This window comes from Erithacus rubecula (genome assembly GCF_903797595.1).
Source record: "Erithacus rubecula genome assembly, chromosome: 9".
Taxonomy (NCBI): Eukaryota; Metazoa; Chordata; class Aves; order Passeriformes; family Muscicapidae; genus Erithacus; species Erithacus rubecula.
The window spans coordinates 32,352,168-32,372,175 of NC_136660.1; the positions used below are offsets into that span (position 1 = coordinate 32,352,168).

Below are 20,008 nucleotides of genomic sequence, written 5' to 3' on the forward strand. Positions count from 1 at the left end.
TATTTGAATCTCTAAAAGTCCTGTATTGACACAAATTTGTGGAGCTTTGTGATTCATTTCATGTTATAAAAAATACATTTTGCCAAAGTAGTAGGTCTTTAACATTTGTAGCTCACACACAACTGCTGCTCATCTTGCTGGTACCTTTTAGGAATAATAACTACAGGAAGCTGATTAAAGGATAGATCCAACAGAGTTTAAATTCCACCCTGATCCCTGGAGGTTTTTTTCCACCAAGACATAATTTCCAAGACCTCTTCAAAGACTGAAACAGAAGAACTGAAAGAAATTACAATAATTGATGAAATCCCTTTTAAGTCAACAGCCTTAAAAAATTCCCTTTTGTGCACAACCACACCAATGACTCCAAAGCTAAATTCACAGAGGCCTTTCTGAGATGTCTTAGATATTTCCTATTTTTTGTAGACATCAGATAAGAACTTCTCTGTGCTTTTTATACCAACTTCAGCTAGATTTTTTTTTTATTCCACTCATTAAATCTACCTCAAACCAATTAGAAAAGCACAGACAGTGCAGTGAGTGCACTGAGAGCAGGCAGTCTTTCTAAATGGATGTGGGATGCTCTTAGTTTTGATTTTTTGGCTATTTCCAAGGTGCATTTGAGATAAGGAACTTTCATTTGGCCTTCCCTTAACAGACAAGCACTTCCAGAGAGGAAAACTTTTCAGTGTTCCTTCAATACTGGTGCTTGAGGGAATATTGCTATTGGTGAGACACGTTGGCTAATTAAATATTCAAAGTGTTAATTTGAAATTGGTGAGATGCAGCTTGGCTCAAGGCAGGAAGTGTTCTCCAGGAATATTTAGCACAGATTGACAGCAGGGTGTTGAGACAAAGCCTGAGGCTATAAACCCAAGTTAAAGCTTCCATTTCTAAATCAATAATCAGTGCAAACAATCAGCCTGCCCAGGGCTGTGAGGGCCACAGCTCTTCCTCAGGCATGAGCTGAATGCAGAGTTTGGTGAAAATCCAAGGAATTTTTCTCACAAGGTTGAGCTGACACCCCCTGCCCAACCTTTGGGGTGCTGAGGAATATCCAGTTCCTCATATCCTGAGCAATGGAATATCCAATTCCATTCATATCTTGAGGAATGGAATATCCAATCCCATCCATATCCCGAATAATGGAATATCCAATCCCATCCATATACTGAGGAATGGAATATCCAATCCCATCCTTATCCTGAGGAATAGAATATCAAATTCTATTCATATCTTGAGGAATGGAATATCCAATCCCACCCATATCTTGAGGAATGGAATATCCAATCCCATCCTTATCCTGAGGAATAGAATATCAAATTCTATTCATATCTTGAGGAATGGAATATCCAATCCCATCCATATTCTGGGGAATGGAATATCCAATTCCTCATATCTTGACGAATGGAATATCCAATCCCATCCATATTCTGAGAAATGGAATGTCCAGTTCCTCATGTCCTGAGGAATGGAATATCCAATCCCACCCATATCCTAAGGAATGGAATATCCAATTCCTCATGTCCTGAGGAATGGAATATCCAATCCCATCCATACCCTGAGGAATGGAATATCCAATTCCTCATGTCCTGAGGAATGGAATATCCAACCCCATCCATATCCTGAGGAATGGAATATCCAATCCCATCCATATCATGAGGAATGGAATATCCAATTCCTCATATCCTGCTGAGCACTGAGTGGGCACAGCCTGGCTCTGACCTTGCCCTGAGCCAACCCAAGCCCAGGGTCTGGACTGGCACCTCCAGCACCCAGGACAGGATCAGATACACCCAAAGGACTCCAGCCTGAAGGAGGAATGAGGGAGGAGCTATTTAATGTCCCTCTCACCAGCTGAGTTCCGAAATTCCTGTCCTGACAGCATCCCTGTGTTTATTGCCAAGCAGAGCAGGAGGATGCAGAAGCAGTAACTGAGCTGAGCTGGCAGAAGCTGCAGTTCCTCCTGCAGGAGCCCAGAGCCCAGCCCTGCCTGGCCCCTGCTCAGAGCCTCTCCCACCTCACCCTGCCCACAGTGCACAGAGCCCTGACCTGAGCAGGATGCAATTCCATGGGGATAATTGCCACCTATTGTCTCAACAGAGCTGAGCTTTTTTTTTTTTTTTTTTCCAGACTGCAGAAGTGCCTCTCATCCTCCTCCACTCTCACAACTCTCTTTTGTTTGTCTCTGGACTTGCTGTGCTTGGCCTCTGGCCACAGTGCTGATTTCTGCCCTGATGGAGGGTGACAGCCCTGCCTTTGAAGGAATTCCAGGGCTGCTGTTGGGCTGACCAGCAGGGAACAGCCCTGCCCAACACTCCCTGGCCTCTCCCAGATTGCTCCCCTTCTTTCCCAGAAACTTGCAGTCTTGGAAAAGGCAGAGGGAGAGCTGATCACAATTCCCAGAAGAGGATTTTAAGCAAGAGATGAACTGTAAGTGCACAGAGTGAACTCTGGAGCTGGAAGGGACACACAGAACATCCAGGGCATCCTCTTGTCCTAAGGCACATCCAGCTGTACCCACACTGCTGGCAGGTATTTACCCCACTGGTTCTTACTGGATTCCAGTCACAGGCACTCCAATTCCTGCATCTGGCCCAGTCTTACCATCAGAGAGCTTTGGCAATTATTAATTCAATTTAATCCTTTCAGTCCAAGTCTGAACATGGAGAACTCATTCCTCACATCCTTCAGTTTCAACAGGAATTCAAAATACATCCCTGCAAGCAGTGACAGCTCACTCTGCCCAGAGTGCCTGAAATTTCAGTGTCTATGAACACTCTTGTCCCTTGGACAGTGCCCTGGCCATCAGCAGAGCCACCCTTCAGCACTGACAGGGAATCAGGGAATATTCTGAGCTGGGAGGGACCCACCAGGACCATCAGTTCAGCTCCTGGCCCTGCACAAACAGAAGTGACCACAGGATCACTGGTTTTTATTCCCCACATTTCTGATCTCTGTTCTGTGTCCCTCTGCACACAGAACAGCCTTAATCCCACTGACTTTGTAGATTTGATTTTCTTGCATGCTAAAAGTGCTCCACACTTAGAACAAAAGTTTGTGCAAAATTAAAAACCTGCTCAGCACAAGACAAAGAGTTTGCAGAGAGTGCATTTCCTGCATTACTGAATTTCCTACCCACTCATCTCAATCTTGGCTCATTTCCTATTGTGACTGATGCTCAGCTGGCAAGATGAGAGAAGGTGAAATTCTGATTTAACACTTGCAATGCAGTTTGTTTGGTTGTGGATTGTTTCGGCTTTTTTTGAATAAACAGTTGCTTACAGCATTTTTCTCTCTCATATTTTTAACCAGGAAATAGAAAAGTGCAATAGTACATGTTGTGCTCTGATAACATTTAACTTTCTCAGCTTGAGGAGGATAACTGCAACAAGATTTGACAGGCTTTGAAACATCTTTTTTTTTTTTTTTTTTTTTTTTTTACCTTTCCTGAGGCACGAAATGAAAGCACAGATGTCCCATGGCAGCTGCAGCTTGCCAATCCCAGGCTGGCACTTACCCAGTGGAGGGGTTCATGATGCAGCCCCCTTTCTCAGTGGATGCTTTGCAGTTGCAGCCCCTCTCCAGTGTGTCGTGATTCATCCCAAAATTGTGCCCCAGCTCATGAGCCAGCGTCACTGCTGCACCCAGAGGGTTTTCTGAGTGATCCTTAAAAAAAATAATCCACAGGAGAACCAGTCAATTCAGAATTTAAACTCCAGTCAAGGCAAACAATCCCCCACTAAGGTCTCATTGCCTGTCCTTTGAAAAGTTTTATAAGTTTAGCAGCTAAAATGACTGTGTTGTTAAATAAACTCAATTTTAAATTTATCTATGTGTAGGGTAGAATGGAAATTTCAGGACAGCCTTTCTGGCCACCCAGTTTCCCCATCAGATATTTGAAACCATTGAGCAGCTGTGAATTTCTCTTTCTTGAGGTTTAAAATTCTGCAGTTCAAGAAATCCCCCCAAACTCCCAAGTCCCAGCAGTGGCAGAGGGAGGTCACCAGACATGGAGTGTTGGAAAAGAGAATAATTTGTGGGTGAGGATAAGTGTGGTGAGGGAGAAGTGAGAAGATCCTTCATGTTAAATTAAAAATGCAGCAAGAGATTTCACTCAGTCTGTTTAATTTGCTCCAGACTGTTTCTTTCATATCAGAATGTCCAAGATTTCACAAACCTTGGTAAGAAAAACTAAGAACCTTTAAAAATCTCCATTTTAAAATGAAAGGCCAAATCAAGCCAAAACTTCCATAGGCTCTTACTAACCTATGAATACTCTAAATGTTGAATTTGTCAGTTTGAAATTTTAACATTAACCCATGTATAAATGCTGATTTTTGGGATAATGATTTCTGGGAAATTCACTGCATGGTTTGATTACAGGCTGCTCATCAGAATGATGTTTTGGCTTAACCACAAGTAAGAGACCTTTCCACACTGATCATTTTCCTTCAGGGAAAAAAAAAAATCCACTACACTTGTAAGAAAGCTTTCCCTGAAGGCATAAACATGTAATATAAATGCATGATCCACTATTTATCAGTCAGTAAATGGAATTACTGTGTACAACTGCCTGCTCCAGAAGCATGCATGAATATATTCACTTTAAATAACTCTTCCAGCATCATCTAAGCCAAACTCCAGACTAAAAGGAAGTGAAAGGTAAAACTGTCTAAAACATTATCTGTGTACTAATGGAGGCTTTAATACATGACTTGGGGTAGATTTAAGAGTTTATTCTTTCATCTGCCTGAGCTAATATTTTTACTAAATCATTTCTCAAACATCAAACTAAAACAAGAAGAGAATACAGTCATTCTGTACACCAAGCTGCTCCTTCTGCAATTGGAATCAACTCAAAAGAATTTCTATATTTTCACAAAATGTCTCTTAAAAAAAAAAAATCCTGAATTTTAAAATCTTTATATAAAAACCTTGTGACAGCCAGTTTGTGTGCAGTTTGTCCTGCACAACACCCACATAATGAGATATCTTATCTAGATTCTGCTCTGATACAGACAGATTTATCTTTGTGCACACAGTAATTGATGGAATAGTTAGAGGATTCAGTGTAATTGAACCTGATGTCATAAAAAGAGCACAACCTCTCACTGAAATGGAAAGAAATTGCAGGGCAGAAGATTAAGAAAACAGCTAAATAATTCCATATAATTTACCACTGACTCATTGGATGATGCCTTGAAATTCAGGTTATCTGGTCAGGACAGAAACTCCTCACTGAGCTTCACAGACACACAGCAAATTGAGCTCAGACTTTCCTTGTTTTTCCAGTATCTCCTCCACTTACTGAGCAGTGATTATATTCCTCTGAATACTCTGAAGCTGTCAACTACAACTAAAAACAAGGATTCACACAGTCCACTCCAGAAGGGGAGCAATAGATGATGTGAAATGTAATTTGGGACTTGAACAGGCAAACAATTATTCCAGCCCATGAGGTTCCTATTACTCACTCAGATCCTCTTGGAATGCAATTTTATCAGCTCCTAGAGAGGGTTTCTAAAAGGAGGAATGTGATGCCTCAGCAAAAGAAGTTATTTGAAGACAGCAGAAATGAAGATTATCAAAACAAACAGTGACATGTTCCATTTGATACTGAGACCCTTTAAGTATCACAAGGGCTAAAGAAATGAATAGCAATGTGACTTTGATTTATTCCACCAGGGTCTTTCAAAGTTAACTTGAGCAGCAAAAGTCATTACCAAACACATTTCACAACCACTGAATAAGCAACCATCTACTGTTAAGACATTATAAGCTGTTGCACAAAACATGCAGCTGCTTTCAGCTGAATTCTGCTTCATTCCACTGGGATTTAGATCAAATCCTAATAATTAAATATTGTCACCTACAGCTCTAACAGGCAAATTCCCTGCTCCTGGTACTTTCCAGTGTGTGTTCACTCTGTTCATGGAGTCACAGAATGGTTTGAATTGGAAAAAACCTCAAAAATCATCCAGTCCCACCCCATCTCCCACTGTCCCTGTGGCTCCAAGCCCTGTCCAGGTTGGCCTTGGACACTTCCAGGGATCCACAGCTTCTCTGGGCACCTGTGCCAGGGCCTCAGCACCCTCACAGGGAACAATTTCCCCCTAATATCTAATCTAAATCTCTCCTCTGTAAGTTTAAACCCATTCTCCCTTGCCCTATCACTATCTGCTCAGATAAAAAGTCACTTTTCTCTCAGAAATATTTTACTTTTAAATCCATGAATTCAGTGGGCAACCTTTGGAAACAGAAGAATGAAGACTGAATCACGTCAAAGACTTGCTTTAATGTCAACTTCTCTTTGGTTTTTTTATGACACTAGAGAAACTTCACAGGAAAATGAGATGATAAAGGTCTTGTTAAAGCTTCTCACACTCACATGGCTGCTCTCCCTGCTTTGAGTTCCTCTGAAAATTAATGGGAGACAGGATATCACCCACTGAGAGAGCTCAGCCCTATAGAAAAGAGACAGGCAGGCTCCCAGGGAGGGGTGACAGAGGAATTTGGATCATAAAGCAGAGCTGACTAACTGCAAAAAGAACCAGGAAAATCACATCAGACAAGAGTCACCCCAGATTTTGTATTCAAATGTCATTTCTTACACAGCCTCTCATTGTGTTTCCTTCCAGAACAGGTTTTAGCATGTGGGAGCTTTTGGTGTTGAGTGCTGGGGGAGGGATGGGGAAGAAATTGGCTGAATTATGAGGCTGGCCAAATGTTCATTTGTGCAGTGTTGGGACACCTGAGCCTCTCTCACCTTCCCAGGCTGAGTGACTCATTATTTCACAGAATCACAGAATTCTTTGGGTTGGAAAAGATCTCTGAGATCATGAACTCCTGCCAAGGCCACCACTGCCCCATGTCCCCAAGTGCCACCTCCACATGGGTTTTAAATGGATGGGGACTCCACTTCTGCCCTGGGCAGCTGTGCCAGAGTGCAGATACCAATATATAAAAATATGTTTTGTCTGTGCCTGAATCAACCTGTGCTAATTCAGGGGATGGTTGGGCAGCTGCACTTTTGTGTTTTGGGGTGAGTGTTTGCTTCATTTGGATTTGGCCCCTTTTTGAAGATTTGCTTAAAGAGCTGGAGAACATTTCTGGTTATTCTGTGCAAATTTTAAGTCAATTTGCACCTCAAAAGTTTAAATTCACTGAGTCTCTGGGTAACATCATGCTCCCATTCATGACAGAAGCTTCAGCCTGGCCCAGGATTCATCCACAGACCCTGGGCTTCTCCTGGACATATAAATCAGTCCCCTCTCTATGAGAACAGTCTAAAGAAATGCTGATTCTTGTTTTCTTGTTACTGGAATGAACTATTAGTAATTATTTCTCTTTAAAATGACAGTTCCCAGAGTGAAGAGAACTGACTTGGCAGTAAATTACACTGTGGAGTGTTTTAAATCTTATGCTAAAAAGTAAAAGGACAAAAAAGACATCATTAAGGGCATCTCTGATTAAGCCAAAGTGACTGCAGGGCTGAGTCAAATGGGTAAAATGGGGCTGTCTGCCTCATCTGTGCCTTTACCAAGATTTGGGGCTGCACTGGGAGACTCCTACAGCTCTTTATTCCTTTATTTCCTCCTTTTCCTCTTGTACCTCTCCCCCAGGTACCCAGTGAATAATTGTTACAGACAGCAGTTACAGATTCAGCTTCTCCAGCTACTTTTTTCTACAACTTTGACACAACTTTTCCCAAATTATGTGATTTGGTTGTTCTGTTTTAAAGCTTCTTCCCTCTGTCTTAGCAAAAAACACTGTCAATTTGAAATTTAAAAAGATAAAATCAGAAAGAAAATACATCAGAACTCCTTCCAGAAATTGGACAAGATGTTTGTGTGTTCACCATGTCTTGCATCTAACATCATCTAATACCCTGGGAGAGACTCAGGTGGAATAAATGCTGCCATTGTTTGTTCTCCCTGTCTGGCCATGCAATAAAACCACTGCTGCAAAGATGGAAAATAAGGCCTAACACAGGAAACTCTATAAATACAGAATAAAATCAATATAATAAAAGATTCAGGATAGACTGCTGCTGCCTGTAACACAACTATACCCAAGTGTATAACAAAATACATCTTCTGGTTCTCTTCCTTCACAGCACCTCAGCACCTGCTTCAGTAACAATTAGAGGCATCAACTCCTTGCAAAGAAGCTCTGCTATATTTTAATGCAATATTTTGAATTTTTTTTCACTATGGAAACTATCATTTACAAGCAATCTGAACTGGGATATAAACAACAGAGGGATGGAAAACGGGACATTTGGGGCTGACAGTGGTTCAGGACCCAGGGGGCAGGAGCTGATGTGGTGTCACCCCAGCTGGGGCAGTTTGGGTGCTGGGCTTGCCCCACTTACCATGACGACCCCTCCAGACTGCTCTGCTGTGCACATGCTCATGATGGGAGCCATGCCAATGGTTGTCCCCTGGAAGTACACCCCACTGCAGGAGGGGAGAGGAGACAGAGTCACAGTCAGTGCCAGAGACCTCCCTGCTCCTTCCCCTTTTGTGTTCCTGCCAATCCCAAACAAAGACCCCCTTTCTGCTCCTCACATCTGCAGGTCTAAAGCAATGGGAAGTCCAGATGGGCTGTGCTGACTCAGCTGAACTGAACCACAGTGTCCCCGCTCTTGGATCACCCTAAATGGATCACCCCAACTGGATCACCCCAACTGCATCACCCCAATTGGATCACCCCAAATTGGATCACCCCAATTGGATCACCCCTATTGGATTATCCCAATTGGATCACCCCAAATTGGATCACCCCAATTGGATCACCCCAACTGGATCACCCCAGATTGGATCGCCCCAATTGGATCACCCCAATTGGATCATCCCAGCTGGATCACCCCAACTGGATCACCTCAATTGGATCACCCCAAATTGGATCACCCCAATTGGATCACCCCTACTGGATCATCCCAATTGGATCACCCCAAATTGGATCACCCCAATTGGATCACCCCAATTGGATCACCCCAAATTGGATCACCCCAACTGGATCACCCCCACTGCATCACCCCAATTGGATCACCCCAAATGGATCACCCCAATTGGATCACCCCAACTGGATCATCCCAACTGCATCACCCCAAATTGGATCACCCCAAATTGGATCACCCCCACTGCATCACCCCAAAGTGGATCACCCCAATTGGATCACCCCAATTGGATCACCCCAACTGGATCATTCCAACTGGACCACCCCAAATTGGATCACCCCAATTGGATCACCCCCACTGCATCACCCCCACTGCATCACCCTCCCCTGTTTTCACTGCAACAGCACCCTCCTTCCCTTTCTTTGTTTCTGCTGAAGTCAGGAACAGAAGTACAAGCATAAAAATAATGTCTGTAACTCAAGGAAGGGTTATTGTAATGCAGGGGGAAGTTTATGTGCTACTTGTGATGATGCACAGCTTTGAATGTAATAATTCCAACCAAAGTGTTATTATACATATAGAGCCATCAAATATCTCAGGAGGGACAGTTTGGAAAGGCTCAATTTATTCCTATTCAGGTAATGTAAGAAGTAAATAACTCCTTTTAATTACTGGGACATCAGGTATGTTTATCTGCTCAGTATAAAGAATAGTCAATTGATCAAAATAATACCTGTTCAGGAAAGAGGTGTTTCTCTTACCTTTTTTTTAAGAGTGCTTTTACTAGCACAGAACCATAGGCTGGTTGGGGTTGGCAGGGATCTTTACTCAATTACTTTATTCCAAGTAAAAGCAGCAGGGTAAAATATGTTTATGGTTGAATTTTTAAATCACAAATGCAAATGAATTGTCTAAATTAGACAGCACTTTAAAGCATGTTGAGAGCTTTTCATTAGGAAATAGGTTTCATGTTAGGGTCAGAGCAGGATTGTCTTTTCCAGTGACAGTTTAGACTGAGGCCAGTTTAAATTGGTTATAAATTCATTTCCTGAGTGTGCAGCAGCTGATTACAACCTACAAATTGAGTACAACACGAGCTGTACTCAGGGCAGGCTTTGAGTACCAGGGAAGGAAACTCACCTGGAGCATCTGCTGAAGGGCCCTGCAGTGCTTTGAGTTTGATGTTTGCAGGGGGGAAAGGCAAACCCTCAGGAACACAGATGCTCCAGTACAGCCAGCCTAAAATCCCCCAAATCCCCAAAATCCTGGTGGGTACCAAGTCAAGCCCACCTGATCAGCTGTGCATTGTCATGGGCTTTCCGAGGCAGGAGCTTCAGCTTCCTCCAGTCCAGAAACTCGTGCAGGCTGGTGAAAGGGTCCTGGGAGATGGAGCACTTATCCATGTCATTCCACACCTCCACTCCCACCAGGGCCACTCGGATATTGAGTGGCCTGTAGAACTAAGGAGAAGAGAAAATAGGAAATGTGTGTCTAAAAGACATTTCAGACCATGTTGGATTAGAATTTCTCAATAAAAGGCTCCTAGGAAACAGCTCTGACCCAACTCAATACCCACAAGGCATTCAAGGAAATCCAGGATTTCCCATTTCTCCCAGTCCTACCCACCCCTGCAGCTCCCTGCCCATGTCCTTCAGGTGTGAATGAACCCCTGGCCATGGCAATGACCCTCCCTGGACTGCACAGATCCAATTTCAGAGGGACAGGAGCTGTGCTATGGCTGTGGCTCACAATAATAATAGCTGAAAATGAGCCAGGGTCATCAAGTCTTGCACAGAGCAGATAAAACCAAGTGATTTTATCTATTCCCCCACCAGCAAATGCCATTTTGCTGCCAGAGGGGAGCCAGAGCAACATTAGCAGAGCCATGACAACAATTCCAGTGTGAGAGTAATGTGAGGAAGGAGTCAAGGATTGATCAAGTCCAGATTTGCCTGACAGGCTGAGGAAAACACCCAGTAGATCTTTGTCTTGTTTCTGTGCATTCCAGTCATTTGCATAACACCAGCATTTGCTGAGCATAAATTAAGCATGAAACAAAAAATATATTACAATATGCAAAATTAATTTTGAGCAGGTAACATATAAACACCTGTCCTCTGGCAATAAGTCAGCAAGACAATTATGGATGAGATAGAGGTGTCTTCAGCAGCTTGTTTTTAATCAGGAATGCTTCTCCTTGAGCTACTGCCCTTGAAGTATCTCTTGATAAGTTCTCAGATAAATTAGGACTCTCTCAGTTATAATTTCACAATAATTTAGGACTAGAGTCCTAATATTTTCAGGCCATACAGCCCAACAAAAATAAACTATAATTTATTCAAAAAAACACTCTAGAGGATTATTTGACTTTATTGTTTACTGTCGAGGAATTATTTCAAGACCAAAGAAATCCAGCCTATTGCTCTCACTCAGCCATCAGCTCTGCTTCCTTGTTTTTAATTCTGCCACCTTCCTTGGATTAAGCATCTTATTAACTGTCTTTTCACAGGCCATTGTTGGCCTTAAAACTGGGCCTTGTTGCTGCAAATGACTTTGTTCTCCAAATTTCTCTTTAAAATAATCCACCTTTTTTTTTCTATAGGCTGTTCTGTAGGTGATTATCCCACCCTCTTCCCTGGTGAATAAAATCCTAGGGCTAAATTGGATTTTTCCTTAGGAATAGATATTTCCATCCCATATACAGCAGAGCAGAGCTTATGGCTTTGTGTATCAAAAGGCAAATGAAAGGTTTAAATTTGCTTTTCCTTGTTGGAGAGAAGTTTTGCTCTGAAATATTGGAGTACCAGGAAAGCTGTGGTAAGCTTGGGAAAGTGTGGTAAGGTTGGGAAAAGGAAAACAACCCTCATGTTCTTACCTTATCAACATAGTTTGCAATTTCTATCAGCCTCTGCTTAATTTTCTCCACATCTTTGCCTTGTCTCTGAAACTTGGAATGGAAAGGATCAATGTACCAGCAGCACAAATGTCACAGTTCCCCCCCAGAGCCAGCACATCAGGGATGTTTGGGAATTAGGGTGCAGCCAAAACCCACCAGCAGACTCCTGCTGGATTCACAGGAAAAAAACACAGAGTGTGGGACAGGTTCTCCAAGTGCTCCAGAGGGGTCTTTTAGGACTGATTTTTTGGGGAAAAGTTCTTCTCTTAGCAAGTCTTGCAAAGAGTGATTGCAATTCCCTAAGTAGCAGTGTTTAATGAGACCCAAAAAAGAAAAAAGACAGCAACACTATTCAAGCCAAGGCTCAGATCTTTGCCATTCAGCTCACTGGAACATTTTCCCAGCCAGTGCTGGGGACTTTGAAGCTCCCTTTGCAAACCTCAGGAAAGCAGCACTGACAGCCCCACTGAGGGCACAGGGAATGGCAGTGAGGACTTCACTTCTCAAGGAATGAATATTTGCCATGAATATTTGCCTCTTCTCCAGACTGACACACTTATTTCAGAGTCCAACTCACTCTGAAGTAATGCAAGAAATTTTCCAACTGTGTATCACTATTGTCTTACCTTAATAATTCCTTCCCTTGCTCAGCCCTAATTAGGGAGGATGATTTACCTCAAAAAACCATCATGTTATTGACTGAAGCACCTTATTGCAGCACCATGGTAACTGAGCTGAGCTGCCCCTTCCCTGCTCACAGTTTTTATTTTGCAGTTCCTCACCTCACGATTATCTGCCACAATAACGAGCTCCACGTACTTGGTTGTCTTCAGAGTCTCCCTCTTGTACTGTCAAAAAAAAAAAAATCATGAAAGTCTTATTTTGTTTTCAGCCTTGCTACAACAAAGTGCTTGCAAGAGGAAGTACACAGTGTCTCGGGTTTCCTACTAAGATTTTACTACATACAAATTTGTAGTGTATTCCTCCTCCTCATGGAAGTTTTTCCTTACAAAACCCCTCAGGATTTGATCACAGAAAGCAGGAGAGTGGTGCAAAGTCTCTCTCTCAACCTTTCAGCTTTCTGCAGTTGAAACATTTGAGTTATCTTTTCTCACAGGAGAATATCCCCTCCAGCAAAAAGACCTTTGCTATTTCTAAGGCACGTTTAAAGAAGGGATGAGGTAACTTCTGACAAACACTTCACACAATAGACAAACGGGTTACTAAGAAAAATGAGAGATAAAGGGATATTGAGTGAAGCAGAGGAGAGGTCAAGCAGTCAACTGATAAATTATGTAGGAAGAAAAACCCAGAAGTAAAAGAAGCAGAACCGACTGCCAGTGTCTGGGGAAGCAAATTAATACTTGAAAAATGGAAGGCACACATTTAATTTTGTATCTGCATATTCATACAAAATGTAGGTCTAAAACAATCATAATGCTTAACTGAAAAAGTGAAATCACTGAAGGAAATGAAATTATTTTGTAAGAGTGCAAAACATGCCACAGATCCTTTGCTACCCTAAATTTAAGTGACCTATTAGTGCCTGTAAAAGTTCTGTGATTTACAGCATCCATTCTATCATTCCTTCCTTATGTCTGGACTAGGACATTTAGGGAAAAGAGGTCTCAGCAGAATATCTGATCTTCCTGCCAGAACTTAGAGGGTTTAAACAGATGTCTGACCTACAGCTGACCATGATGTCTTCAGCTGCAACAAAGCTCTTTAACCTAAATATGATTAAAGCTTTCCAAGGAAAACTGCTCCAAGGCAAACTGAGAGATCCCCTAAGCACAGCCAGTGCTGGACATCTCCTTCCAGCCAAATTTCACAAAGTTTTCTGCACATTATCAAACTGCTCCTCTTCATTATCTGCAGATTAATAACTTTGATGTTTCGCAAGAACTAGAGAAAAGTGAACGATGCAATCTTCCACTTTTTACTATCTGACTTTCAAACTAATATTTAATAGTGTTGCAAATTCCAATAACTTGAAAAAAGTTTGATTTGACCATATTTATGGATGGAGAGAGGAATAAAAGCTGCTGTTAATGAACTAAATATCAAGGATGCAAACACTTGATGGGATTACACTTATTGGGGGCTCTGGCAAATGAGCTGAGGTAGATTATTTTCAAACTCCTGTACTGGGGTGTGATGTTACTCAGACATGAGTGAGGTGCCACAAAAGGGAAGTGCCCATGTGGCTGTGGTTTGTGATGGAATTGATCTCTCAGACATTAAAACTCTCTCATCCTGAAATTTATTATGAGATGCATCTCCCAGGTGCCTCTCATCTTCCTCCAAGTGAAAAAGAGAAGATGAGACAGGAAAATCTGAGTTCAAGGGTACAAGGAGAGCTCTGTTACATCAGTCAGTTTAAAACATTTCCCTCTTACCAAGAGTAAAGCTGTTTGGACTGGAGTGAGCTGGAGAGAAATTGGCTAGCAGGTATAAAATCACATAAACCTCTGGTGACTGACTTGCATAACTGCTCCTGAGATTTGTCCAGAGGCTATGTGAATTCCTAGGATACAATATTTATTTATGAAATATACCTAATTATGGCTTCTTTCAGCTTGCTGTCTGCAGCCAGCTGCATCAATGCACAACCCTTTGCTGAGCCAATTCTTCAGAACTGAAATGAGGAGTCAGTGACACAGATATGAGGGAGGGGAACAATTGTTCCACTGACCATTGTCTCTCTCCTCTGCTTCTTCCACACCTGATCCTGGCCCAAACCTGCTGTCCCAGCCTTCCTCAGCCTTCCCTGCCTGGGAGCTGTCATGGTTTGGATGGACACAGCAGTGGTGCAGCCTCTCTTTCTTCATGCTCTAAAAAATCCCCTGCCTGACCATGCTCACCAGCACCACCAAAATGAATTTTTTTCCTTTGTGGCTACAGAGACAATTCCCTACTGCAGGGTGTGAACCTGATGTTCTGCAGGGTCCTATCTCACTGGAGCTCAGCTGGAAAATGCTGCTTGGTGCAATTTGAGGTTCCAGTGAGTCAAGGAATGAGGCAGCTCTCACAGGGATCCCATTCCAGAGGGGCACAGCCCCCCTGCACCTCCTGCCCTGCCCCACTGGAGCTCCTGGTGGGATCTGGGAAGATGAATCTGCTGCTTGTCCCATCCTTCCTCTGTGCTTACATCTGACCCAAAGGCCCCTGGTGATACCCTGATCTCACATTTCAGCTCTGCTCAACAGGAATTTCATGTAGGTGGTTGAGTGAAGAGTCAGGGGGAAAAAACCAAACAAGAAATCTTCCCCCAGACCTGTCAAGAAGCCAAATTTTTTCATCATGCCCTGAACCTTAGATCAGATTTCTGCTTAATTCTGTCACCCACTGTGTGATTTGGAGCTGCTTTATGTCTCCCCACTTTGCAGGTCATCTTTATTCAACGTGCCCACTGACAGACTGCTTAGTGACAACACTGAAATATGAAAACTCACTCCACACATTACATTTGACAGCTTTCAGAATTCCTACATTAGAAGCTTAACCAACTTACTCATTAAATATATTGTAGCTATCCATATGATGTGACTGTTGACAGGTTTTATAATTATGTCCACTGAACCACAGCAAAAATATTTGTCAGATATTTAAAGCAAAAGGGGAGAACCATAAGGGTAAAATAAAATGGCTCTGGTTGTGCCAGTTTGTTACATGCACACATTTTATTTCTTCATTGCACTAACTACTTCAGTGGAATTCAGTGAAAGTCACAAATAATTTGGGGAAACCTTAATAAAGTTGTATTTCCAATGTTTTCCACCCACACATACTTTTAGAAATACACTTACTTCTTATAATGTTACATGCAAAGGCTAATGCTTAGATGTAATATTCCTAAAAAAGTAAAATGAATTAATTCAATTCCATAATTTTATCAAGAGATGTCACTTAGATTGTTTTCCTTAACAAAGACCTGATGCAAAGCCTGAGTTGTACATGCAAGTACAAATCCCCATATGTGACATTCAGTAAATGCTGATGGCAGATTTGTATCTTTATATAATTCCTGAACACCTAATCCAGCCTTTTCCACAATCCTTTTTCAATATGCAGACAAATTTGTCACAGCATTTCCTCTTCCTGGTTTTTAGCTCATTTAATTTTCTAATTTCTATTAGCTAGATGTGTCTCACATGAAGTACATTTCTGCCAACATCACAGCAACTCCAATAATACATCTGTAAAATAATATGCTGAGAATTTGTTTTGTCTGCATGAGAGACTTTGCTACTAAAATATAAAGTTTCCAAACCTGGTATTAGCAAAGTTCCCCAGCTATCATGTTCTCTTTCATCTTGGGAGGGCAAGAACTTTTCCAGACATGGCTCAGTATTCTTAGGGAGCTTTAAATTCTTATTATAACCATACAAGGACCATAATATGAACTCATAAACTTTTCTGTGTTGAAAAGGAAGCAAAAAGCAAGTTATGCATGGAGAATCCAGGAAAAGTAATACAAATAATGTCAAGGCTGCACTTCAGCAGATGGCACCAAGGGAAGCTGATGATGTGGGTTGAGGTTTTGCTCTTGTGGTGGGCAGTATATGGAAATGCTGCCAAACAGACACACAAAAGCACATCAGCCACCTACCCTGGCAGCTGGAGGATGCTGAGACGTGGCTCTGGCAGCAGCCCCCATGGCAGGGATGTCCAGCTGGTGGCCACAAGATCCTGGGGCTGTTCTCAGGTTCTCCGCTCGGTAGATCTTGTGTTTGCTTGTAGCACCTTCCAATGGCTCCAGAATGTAGCTGCTGTTTCCAAACACAATAATTCCCCTGGGACACAGGAGAGAAGAGTGAGACACGTGGTTTTTAGGAGTTTGTCTACACCAGAGTTACACCAAGTCTAATAATGATGGAGTATGAGAAAGCAAAACACTGATTTACAATGTCATGGGTGAGCGGAGCAGGAAACATCAAAGGTGTACATTTGTCACTGCAGCACATGCTGTGCTTTAAAAGAACCAATGGCTCACAGAAATATGTCTCTTCTGAAGTGCTGCACTGCAGAGCAAAATGATATTTTTGTGCTTTATTTCTTTTCCATTCTCCTAGTGATGCACTGCTGACGGAGCCACGGTGAACAGAGTGAACCAAAGCCTGGAGGAGTTGGGAAGTGAAGGTGCAGTGAGAAATATTCATTGACCTGCAGTTCCATTACAGCTGATAAACCAAAACCTGGTGCAGTGAGAAATATTCATTCACCTGCAGTTGCATTACAGCTGATAAACCAAACCCTGGTGCAGTGAGAAATATTCTTTAATCTGCAGTTCCATTACAGCTGATAAACCAAACCCTGGTACAGTGAGAAATATTCTTTAATCTGCAATTCCATTGCAGCTGAGAAACCAAACCCTGATGTGAGCTTTGGCCCTACCAGATCATGGATTATTACATATTGCTCAGCAGAGGGAAGCTCAGACAAGGGAAGGGTAGATTCCTGTTTTGCTCATTTTACTGCCCAAAAGAATAACTTTGACAGCAATACCACCTGCTCCCTGAGGAACTGACAGATTCTGCAGTGGAAGCTCTCCTGCTGAATTCTTTAAGCTACAGCCTGTAAGAGGAAAGGAAGAGGATCCTTGTGCTGGGTCCTGCCCAGTTGTCCGGAGATGTCACAGCAAAAAAAAGGTGACAAAATGTTGAATGTGTGACAGACTGGAGAGCTGGGGGTGCTCACCTGGGCAGAAGGATCCAGGGAGAGCTCAGAGCCCTTCCAGAGCCTAAAGGGGCTTCAGGAAAGCTGCAGAGGAACTGGGGACAAGGGATGGAGAGATTTCATTTTCTTAGAGTGCCTTTTTGGTGTTTTAGAAGTGTCTGCTCTTTTTATTTCTGTCTGTGCTGTGACAAAGGTAAGGTATAACAATCACTGTGAGACCAGTGTGGCTGTACAATTTGCCAGAAAGTTAAAAAAAATAAGGATAAAATAGGAGAAAAAGGAACCAAAAGCAGATTAATGATACTATGAAGACCGATTTAAAAATAAAATCATAATTATTAGGAAAAATATATCTTATTTATCCTATTATTAGGAAGATATGATAAAGAAACTCAAAGTCTTTGGTCTGCTAACAGATTAGGTGAAGTATTAATTTCAAGCTGGCTGCACAATTTTGTATCAGAGCTCCATTAACACCAGTTCAGCCAAGCCAACAGACATTTTACTGGTGACTGGAACAGCTAAAATTCCAAAAGAAAAAAAGCAGCCTGGAAAGCCATGATACCAAAATCTGTCCAGCAGCAGTTCCAGGAGCCTGAACCCAGGTTCAGGGTCTGATAATCCATCTGCAGCTTCAGTCCCCTTGGCAGAGCAGGTAAGACACACTGAGCCATCCCCAGGCAGCTGGGAGTGATGGATCATGCTGGAAAAGCTGGGCTGATTTATCCCAGCAGCCCTGCAGCTTCAGCCAGGGTCCCAAAAACCTCCTGAGATATGAGACACCCCTGGCAGGTCACCCCTGATTTGAGTAACCTCACACCCACAGCTCTAAATTATTGCCAGAGCTGCCTGACTCCTTGGGGGATTTTGGAAATTAGGACAACATATTCCCTTTACTCCAAAAACCAGCAGCCCTGTAATCAGCACAATCAAATAAGGGTTGTTGTCTTTGCCTTGTGCAATTAATCATTTAATTTTGGAGGCAGGAGTCCATTAGTCACTGTTTGAAATGGGCCAGCCTGAGCAGCTCCCTGTGTTGACAACTCAGAAACTACAGAAAAGCAGGAAGGGGTTCATTTTTAATGCTAAATCTGCCCTTCTTAGAACATTCACTTTCAAAATTAGAAGCTTGAACAATTTTCTTTAATTACTTACACTAGAAAGGGAGAGACTTAGATGTATCCTGACTACAGTTCTCTCAATTTTAATTTTCTAAAAAATATTTTAAAGAGAATATCTTGTTTTCAGGAGTTCATATCCAAAATGTGCAACATCTATGCAATGTTTCTAATGTATCCCTCATGTACCCAAACTTTATCTAAAAGAACTAAAAAAACATTTCTTCAAAAACAACTAAATAACCATTTCTTCAAAAAGAACTAAATAACTATTTCTTTAAAAACAACTAAATAACCATTTCTTCAAAAAGAACTAAATAACCATTTCTTTACCCTTCATTTCCTTTAGCTGCTGAGGGTATGGACAAATGATCAGATCCCAGAATGATTAATTTGGGTTTTTCTGAGCATTCCAGTCTGATTCCCACCCCAAGGGACAGTGTGGGCCTTTCAGGACAGGTTCCCTTTGCCTGTGGAGCAATCCCAGGAAAAGGAAAATCTGCAGATTCGGCATAAAGGAAAACAGAATTTTCATTTAAAGCACATTTATCCCTTGAGTGCTGCCTACAGGATATCAGCACTTGGCTTGTGACCATCTGTAATAAGATAATGAATATCAAATATGAATTTTCTTGGCCAGCTCTCTGTTTTTGACTAATTTTCTTTTCCTACAATTCCATTTTTCCCCTGTTGTGCAGTGCCAAACACAGCACCTTAAAAATGCAACCAGTCAAGAGTTATGATTCCATTTTTTTTTTTTTTTTGGTGTGAACAATACCCACCAGTCATACAGGACTGAGATTTTGAAGCAAATAAAATAAATCCATAGCTACTGGTTCCTTCCACTCTCCTGTTACTCCTCCACCATTTCTGTGTCTCCCAAATTTAACAGGGTTCTCCCACACTCCTGAGTCAGCCCATGTTCCCAGAAACTTTTCTATTTTTCAGGAGCCATTAATGTTAAACAATGTAGTGTTTTCCAGTGTGGCAAATAATATATTAATGTGGCAAATGGTATATTAAACTACAGATCAAAAATTATACAAAGAACTTCAAAGAGATTTCAGCAAGTCCTTAAAACAAATCTGTGGGATTTCTATCAGACAAAAGACTACCAGAATTCCCAGGATTATAAATATTTGAGGGGAAAAAAGCAATATGAAGTATTTAAATTTTAGTGTCAGGTGCCCAATTCTGTGTTTTCCTCGATCCCAAACCTACAGATGCTGGGAAGTCAGGAAGATTTTCAGGCAGGAAAGCCAAGAGACACCCCCAGCCCCACCTGAAATGATCCCTCTGTCATCTCCATCACTGGTAGCAGAGAGGGAGGGAAAATATCCATCCCAAGAGCACGTCCAGACATCAATTCCCAGGCTCCAGCCAACTGGAAGCAGCTCCAGTGTGGTCTGA

At 42.1% G+C, this 20,008-nt stretch overlaps 1 protein-coding gene across 2 annotated transcripts in view; it reads right to left on the reverse strand.

Moving 5' to 3' along the window:
- Window positions 1-20,008, reverse strand: part of ADAM12 (ADAM metallopeptidase domain 12) — a 166,532-nt gene that overhangs the window by 42,926 nt on the left and 103,598 nt on the right. For both annotated transcript variants that reach the window (XM_079312236.1, XM_079312237.1), the window contains exons 6-11: window positions 16,414-16,597; window positions 12,584-12,649; window positions 11,781-11,852; window positions 10,196-10,365; window positions 8,378-8,462; window positions 3,521-3,669 (exon numbers count right to left, since the gene is read on the reverse strand). In XM_079312236.1, the coding sequence (XP_079168362.1) occupies window positions 3,521-3,669; window positions 8,378-8,462; window positions 10,196-10,365; window positions 11,781-11,852; window positions 12,584-12,649; window positions 16,414-16,597 (726 nt within the window). The remainder of the gene's footprint in view (window positions 1-3,520; window positions 3,670-8,377; window positions 8,463-10,195; window positions 10,366-11,780; window positions 11,853-12,583; window positions 12,650-16,413; window positions 16,598-20,008) is intronic.